The sequence below is a fragment of the Equus quagga genome, chromosome 7, assembly GCF_021613505.1.
Source record: "Equus quagga isolate Etosha38 chromosome 7, UCLA_HA_Equagga_1.0, whole genome shotgun sequence".
NCBI classification, from domain to species: Eukaryota; Metazoa; Chordata; class Mammalia; order Perissodactyla; family Equidae; genus Equus; species Equus quagga.
In genome coordinates, this window is record NC_060273.1 from 18097846 (window position 1) to 18106252 (window position 8407).

At 49.3% G+C, this 8407-nt stretch overlaps 1 protein-coding gene across 2 annotated transcripts in view; it reads right to left on the minus strand.

Moving 5' to 3' along the window:
- GGA2 (golgi associated, gamma adaptin ear containing, ARF binding protein 2) overlaps positions 1-6673 on the minus strand; it is a 31441-nt gene extending 24768 nt beyond the window's left edge. Inside the window, exon 1 of one of the 2 annotated variants that reach the window (XM_046666685.1) lies at positions 6530-6673. In XM_046666685.1, the coding sequence (XP_046522641.1) occupies positions 6530-6632 (103 nt within the window). In that variant the 5' untranslated portion in view covers positions 6633-6673. Of the gene's footprint in view, positions 1-5127; positions 5177-6529 lie in introns of those variants that run through there. The other variant, XM_046666686.1, reaches the window with a different exon arrangement.
- Positions 6674-8407: the final 1734 nt, after the last annotated feature.

Here is an 8407-nt window from a genome sequence, read left to right on the forward strand (position 1 = left end):
TTACTTAAGACTCCACAGTCAACTAGAGTTTAACCTTTCCTGACTGCATCACATTCATGTCACGTGGAAGTCATGTGTCTCCCAGGTCAACAGTGAGACTCAAAAGATCCATCTTCCCACCCACTGACTCCATTCTAAGTGAAAAAAAGGTGACAAAGGAGAGCGAAGGAATCAGATGATCAATTCCCATATATCCCTCACCCTTTTCCTCCTCAAAGCTCTTTCCCTATGTTCCATCTCTCAAAATCCTATCCACCCTTCTAGCCCCAAGTCAAACGCCCATTCTTCATAAAGCCTTCTTTGATCTCATCATCTCCCATCCCCACAAAACAGAAGCCATCCCCTCCTCCTCAGATCACCCACACTCTACCTGCCCCTTCTTACCATGGAGAGCTCCAGCTCCACCCCTTATTAGTTACATGTCCTTGGGCTCTCTGAACCTCAGTGTCCTCAACTATAAAACAAGAGAAATGGTACCTTCCTCATGGGATAGTCATGAGATTTAAAAGACATAGTGTCTAAAGTGCTCAGTACAGCAACAAATATTAAGTAATCAATAAAAGATAGCTAATCTTATTTTTATAATACACGGTATTGCACATATTATAATACAGAGCCTTTTACTTTAAAAATATGTATACATGCCTTATGACACCTAAAGGGAATAAAATTCTTGAAGGCAGAAGCCATATATTCCCAACAGTGCTTAGTACAATGCCTTCCCCATAGGTACAAAATAACGACTCAAGAAATAACTTAGTCATGCGCCACATAATTACGTCTTGGTCAGCGGCAGACCACATCTACGATGGTGCTCCCATAAGCCTAGGTCCCATATAGCCTAGGTGTGTAGCAGGCTACCCCATACAGGCATGTGTAGGTGCACTCTATGATGTTCACACAACAAGGACATCACCTAACGACACATTTCTCAGAATGTACCTCTGTTGTTAAGCGACTCAGAAGTGTGTTTAAAGCAGTGATTCTCAGGGATTCTGAGGAAGGGGGTCTGACTCATCTGAAATAATTCTACGCCATTTAAGGTTCACAAAGTTTCAGTTCACAAGGTAAAGGCTGATACCTCGAAGGCATTCAGAACTCAATAGGTGACTGGACCTAGAGGCAGAGAGCAGGCAGGGCCCCAGTTCCCCACAAAAAATCCAGCTCGCCCCCTCATCCCCTGCCACCAAGTAAAGAGCACCACCAGGCACCAGCTTTTCCAAAGAAAGGAAGGAAAAACCTCTATGAGGTTAAGTCATGTTCCAAACCCTTAACCAATGCAAAGTAGCAAGATCTATACAGTGTAAGAGTTTTTTTTATTTGTATCATGAAGATGTGCTCAAGGTTTATTATAGCCCCAAAATAATAGCAATAGTAGTAATGGCTGCCTTTTTTTTTTTTTTTTTTTTGAGGAAGATGAGCCCTGAGCTAACATCTGCTGCCAATCCTCTTTTTTGCTGAGGAAGGCTGGCCCTGACCTAACATCCATGCCCATCTTTCTCTACTTTATACGTGGGACACTTACCACAGCATGGCTTTTGCCAAGCGGTGCCATGTCCGCACCCAGGATCCGAACCGGCAAACCCTGGGCAGCCGAGAAGTGGAACATGACACTTAACTGCTATGCCACCGGGCCGGCCCCTGTCTGCCTTTTTAAAGAACTTACTGTGGGCTAGTCACCATGCTGAATGTTTTCCAAGCATCCCTTCCCTTTAATCCTCAGATCAACTGAGGTTGGTACTATTATCTCACCATTTTGCAAGTGAAGAAACCTGCCCAGCCACAAAGCTAGAAAATGACAGAAACACAAACTCAGCCCCACGTCTGCCTCACTCCAGGGCCCAAACGTTTCTCACGGTTAAGTCTTCAGTTCCTTGACAAAGACAGGGCCTCCTTTGGGAACTAGTTTCTCTGCCTTTCTTGCCACTAAAGTTATTAGCTCCCTGAGGCAGGAGGGTCTGTCTCATTCACCTTCACATGCTCCAGCACCTAGAACAGTTGTTGGCACAGATATTTACTAAACGAATGAATGAATGATTCATCTTTTGCTACACAAAATTTGGCCAGCTGGCTGGACATATTGCTGACTCCAGGAGATAGCTATTCCAGTTCTGAAATAACTGAGTCTCCGAACACACAGTCCCAGCCTGCCAAACTATTTCAGAAGCCTTGAATAGCTGCAGAGAAAACCACCCCCGAGGACAAGCAGCTGGGTCCGACCAAGCCATTGCAACGCCCAGCTCTGCTTGACACCAATCTGCCCCAAGGAGTAGCTAGAGGTCAGACAGGGCATGGCCAGGGAGAAACTCAAAAACCCCTTCTCTGCTTCTCATGACCATCTCACCCCATCAGGGCGCTGAGAATGGCTATCCTTGGCACTTGGACAGGACAAATAACACCACTGCCATATATTTGCTTAATAAAAGCAATGCTTGTATGTGTTTCAAGTCGGCTACAGGGGGAGAGACATTAAGGAAACAGCTGAGACCTCCAGCTGTGAGTGAAATGGCTACTTCAGAAGCAAAATCATTTCACACCAGCTGCCAACTGACCACCAGGGTCACGACTCAAGATAGGAGCAGCATGTGCTACTAAGGGGAGCCCTGAGGCTGAGGGAAGCAGTCACCTCGCAGTTTTGAGGAACATTCAGAATTCAATCCTTCAGCAGTATTCACTGCATGGGGGAATCCTACTGGAGGTACACACTGACCCCTACAGTCCAGCAGTCATTCGATTAAGCCAGACCCACCACAGGAATGTTCTATGCTGGGCTCCAAGATAAAGAATGAGCTCAGCCCTTGAGAAGCTCAGAATATAAACAGATTGTAATTAAGGGCGCTCTCATCACCAAGGGAAGCATAAAAGTAGGGCTGGAAGGCAGACAGGACACATCACCTGGGAGCAGGTCCAGGTGGAAGAAGAAAGGGATTTACTAAGCACCTGACTTGAAGCTACTGCCTCCCGGCAGCACCGCCAGAGCTGGAATGCCAAAGACCAAGAGGACCCAGAGCTGCTTTTAACAACAAAAGACTAGAAACCACCTAAGATGTCCACTAACAGGGAACTGGTTAAATAAATTACAGCACACCCAGACAACGGGAAATATGAGGCTTTTCATTAACAAGAATGAGGCAGTTTTACAAGCAGTCATGTGGAACAACCACCAAAACAAAGTGTGGGGAAAAAAGCTCTAGAATGCACAGAAGCTGCTATTTGTATTTTTAAAGCATGAGCTTCTGGTAACAGCTTCCTCATGTTCCTTTGGGGAACTACTCCTCCCCAATTCTGGGTTCAATGTTTTTCCTTTTTTTCCCCTTGGTAAGCCAATATGAGTTAGTTTTCTGCCACTCACAACTAAAAAGACTAGTGATAATAATAGCTAACATTTATACGTGCCAGGCGCTAGTCTAAATGCTTCACATGTGTTAACTTCTTTGATCCTCGAGACCCCAGAGGGACTTATTTTTACTATTCCCATCTTAGAGACACAGCTGCCTTGCTTGCTGAGGCAAGATCCGTCAGTGACCCGAGCTCAACGGTCCTCAGACCCCACCCTAAAGTGACTTCCCTCTCCGTCCAGCCTAGACTCATGGTGCATTCCTTCAATACTCCTGTCCCGGCCATACCAATCCCCCAACCCCTAACCCCCTGTCCTTCCCCTGTAGCACCTGCACTGTGCCCCACCCCCACCTCCCAGCAGATCGGTTTAAACCACAGTTCCCTTTTCTGCTCCTACTAGAGGGGAAGGGGCTGGGGGAATCACACAACCATGAAGACTACAAGACACGTTTCTGACCTGCATCAACACTCGGAAGTCCAAATTCAGAGGATGTCAGCTGTAGGGGGCGGGGGGGGGGGGGGGGGGGGGGGGGGGGTGATCCTGCCCCCTCCCCCAGGGGATGTTTCGAGAGGTTTTTGGTTGTCATGACTGGGAAGAGGGTGTGTGCTATTGGTATCTCGTGGGCTGAGGCCAGGGATTCCACTAAACATCCTATAACGCACAGGACGGGCCCCCACAACAGAGTCAGGCCCAAAATGTCAACAGTGCCAAGGTTGAGAAACCCTGTTCTCAAGTGTCCAGGTGGGCTCCCTTTTGTTTCTCTTACCAGCCATTCCCAAACTTCCCCACCTTCCTCAAGCCCCCTCTTCCCCACAACAGTTCAGGCCCCAACAGTCAGCCCGGTGGTGGTGGTGGCGGTGGTGATACCGACAAACTTATTTGCACGTGCAATCATGTTCATCTCCTCCCCCAGAAAGTCAGAAAAACAAAAGGTGCCCTTTAGGCCAAGTCACCCCTTTCTGCTCTGGCTCTCACCTCCTTTATGCCCTTCTCCAAGGGCTTGAACACTGGAGCTAGAATTGAGGACGGACAGTTCCCCAGGGGAAGACTGGCACAGAGGGGCTCACAGGCGCCTCTCACCATTGAAGACCTCCTTTACATCTGAATTCCCTCTGGCTGCTCTCGCTCCTTTATTTTACATTCAAGCACCATTTAAAAAAAAAAAAGACTAATGGCCAGGGGCTACACCCTCCCTACAGATTGTCTAGCCTGCACCAGACAAACTTTATATTTCAAAGTAGTTGCCAAGTTTTAAAAACTCAAGAGATTTCACATAAAAATACAGGTTCTAGCCTTACCTGAAAAACTGGAAGATCTAGCAACTTTGGGACTGCGTGGACCTAAAACAGCTAGAGCTGAAGGATCCACCTCCTTGGGTCAGCTGCTAGCTGTCCTCTAACCTAACCCACTCAATTTTTTTTTCAACTCTCGTCTAAGCCTACTGTTCTCTATTGCCTTCTGTCCGCACCATTTAACCCAAAGATATCTCATTAATAACCTTTTAGTTGCCAAATTCAAAGTTCCCCCTTCTCCTCCCTCACCCCACTCTATCTTTCAGCAGCAAAATTACTTAGCAACTACATCCCTCCTTTGAGTCGGTGGCCCCCTACTCTCCCAGCTTTCCCGCTGCCTGTGTCCGCTCTGACTTCCGCCTTTAGACTGCTTTCCCCATCTGCTTCTTAAATGTTAAGGTTCTCCATGCCCCATCTGCAAAACTCCGGTCTTCTTAATGTACCTCCTCCCTGGACAAGGTCACTGTCAGTGAACTAAGACTCCCAAGCACTTACCCTCCTTGGAGCCAACTGACTGCGCAGAGAGCATCTCTGGGACTGTGCCATAAGCACCTCAAAGTCCACAACCTGACTCTCTCCTCCTTCCTAAACCAGCTCCTCCTCCCAGGTGAGGCATCTGTAACCAACCAGTTACCGAAGCCTAACCTGGATGCATCCCACACTCCTCTTGCTCTCTTGCGTCCTTTCTAATGCATCAAGGCGCTGACTGTGCCTGCTAATTATTTCTACTCTCCGTCCCAATGCCTCTGTCCTGCTTCAGCCCCTAAACACTACCAAGAGAGCTTTTTATCTACTTCCTGCCTGAAGTCTCACCCTCCCTAACCAATTCAGCTCCCCGGGGCTGCAGGTGATGTTTTTAACAGCTGTACCTGATCACAGATTCTCTGGCTAAAAACTCCAACACCCCCGCCCCCATCACGGGATAAAATATAAACTCCTTTCTGCAGCATACGGGCCCCTTGAAGATCCTGCCCCGCTTAGTGGTGCAGCCTCTTTTCCAGATTCTTGGGGCTTTGCTCCCCCACAGTACCGACCTACTTGTTCCCAGAATGCTCCACACTCTCCTGTCCCCCAGCTTTTGCACAAGCACTTTCCTGTGTTGTCGCCTCCATTGTCCACTCAGATGCTATGTCTGCTGAGACAATCCCCAGGGGAACAAACCAACTCCCACCACCAAACATTAAACAAACGCACCCCTCCAATAACAAGGTGGTTATGGGCGCCTCAGGCCTCCGAGGGCCGTGTGTTACGCATAGCAGCATCCCCAGCACCCAGCAGAGCCCAATACAAGAGAATAAAGGTTTGTCCTCTGAATCTCAATTCCTCATCGGTAACACGGACAATAACCCCTACCCCCAGGACTGTCGTGGAGCTTACAGGAAACACACGTAAGTCCAGCCAGAATAAACATACACAAAGGAAAAAGGGCTCGTCTTGACATTAAAGACGGCAGCCAGATAGAGAACTTTCTCAGCCCCAAAGAGACGGTAAGAGGCTGCGCATCTCGAACGACTGAATCTCCTTAGGTCTACCCGTTCCTATGTCTAACCGGGGTGAACGGCAGCTCTCTCTTGGGGTCGGAAGGAGGATTAACAATGGCTGAAATGCTTTTACCGTGCTTGGCAGGAAAGAAAAGCGTAACAAACGTTAGCCATTACATCGTTAATGATGTTCCTGTACTAGGACCAGGGAGGAGGGGGGCAGTGGGCGGAGCAGGCGCCCCGGCTCGGGGCCGCAGCGCCGGCGGATTCCCGGGCCCCTCTCAGGCGACCCTCCCCCGCCGCCGGCCTCCCCGCGGCCATCTGCCCGCCGCCGGCCGCAGAAGAAAGGCCCAGGGAGGGGAGGCGAGGCCTCACGTGCGGCGCGGAGCCCGCCGAGCGGCGGCCCGGCTACTCACTGAGCCACAGCTCCAGCGCCGCCGCCGGCGCCCGGGGCCCCTCGGCCGACTCGGCCCCCGCCGCGGGCCCGCCGCCCGCCGCCACCGCCGTCGCCGCCGCCATGGGCCCAACCCCGCTGCTGAGCCCGCGGCCGCCGCTGCCCTCTAGCCGCCGCCGCCCGGCGCGCTCCGGGGATGCCGACGCGGCAGGCGCGGGTCGGCACGTGACGGGGCGGGGCCCGGCGAGGCCACGCCCACGAGGCCCGCCTCCGCGCTGCCCCGCCGAGAGCCAAGCGCCCGGCTGGAGGGTCCCGACCTCGCCTGGTTTTCTTCCTTCCACATTCAGGCAAAGCCCGTGAAGCCAACCTCACAAGGCCTGCGCCCTCTCATCCCTCAGAAGAAGATTAGCCAGATAAAATACAGGGTGCCCGGTGAAATTGGAATTTCAGATAACGAAAACTTCTTTTAGCTTTTTATCCATGAGGGTCTTCCCCGACCACTTCCTCTAAAATGACATGCCCCGCTTCCCTCCATACTCTGTTTTCTCTCTAACACGCTACACCATTGACGTACCAGATATTTACTTATTTTGTTAAAGGGCAAAATCCCCGCGAAAAAAGACATGATTCACATACATTATGAAATGAACAACGTGTTAAATATTTTTTTAATTCGTTAAATGAGGAAACCATGCAGGCGTTATAATTCGTTCGAAAGAAGTCCAAAAAAGGGCAAATTTATACAGAATAAAGGAATGTCGGAACAGATGGTGCAGATGGACTCAAAACTAGCTTGCTACCAGCGGGAGGGTGTTCCATCCTGCAGAGAGCATTAACCTGCATGTCTAGAGGCACGAATTCTTTGTATTGCTATCAGTTATCTACAACTAACAGAGTTGTAAGACATCTCTGAGAATGAAAGCTAGGAAGTGGAAAGGTGTGCCCCTGTCTAGACAATGCGTAATTTTCTTTTGAAGCACAAATTCTTCTCTATGCTCCATTACTGTTTTACCCCACTAATATAAGCAGGGACTTCGCTTTGTACACTTCTCTACCCCCAGTACCTAGAATAGTGCCTGGCACACCAGTGCCAATCAATATTTGTTGAATGGCCCAATCAACAGTGCAAGCAACAAGAGGTAGCTACGGGACTTAAGGTCCCATCCCTACGGCAAATACACAAAGTTAAAAAGTACTTTTACAGTACTAGCTCAGCTCCAAAATAGGTCCACACACATTTCCATCTGACAAATTGCTGCCACAGCTCCCTTCTACATGGAAATGATGATGAAACTGCCCTAGCTCCCCTCAGCTTTCCATTTCCTTCCTTATGTCATGCGGATGGCCCATGGTCTGTTTCCCCTTTCTGGACAATGAGCTTTCCTAGGCAGGGGCCATGTTTAATTCAACCTTCTGACACTTAATAGGCACAAAATGATCATTGGTGGAACTGGAGTTCTCTGGCACCTCCTACCAAGCTTTAAGCACCAGACGGGAGCTGGAATGCCTTCTTTCCCCATTGCTTACCTTTGCATGTTCTGTTCCCTCAGCCAGGAATGTCCTCCCTCTGTTGTCTGTCAAACTACCTCAGAGTTGGGCTGCCAAGTTTGGTCAATAAAAATACAGAAAGCCCAGTTAAATCTGAACTTCAGACAAACAATAATTTTTTAGCACAAGTATGTCGCAAATATTGCCTGGGACATACTTATACTCAAAAATTACTTGCTGTTTATCTGAAATTAAAATTAAAAAGAAACAACCCAAATCCTCCTCAAGAAAGTGTTCCCCAACTGGCTTCCCCCTACCCCAGGATAGCCACCTCCCTGTATCATTTCGCCTGCCCCTCCACCCCCCTCCACACTTGCATAATTATACTTGTTAGTCTCCCATGAGACTGTGA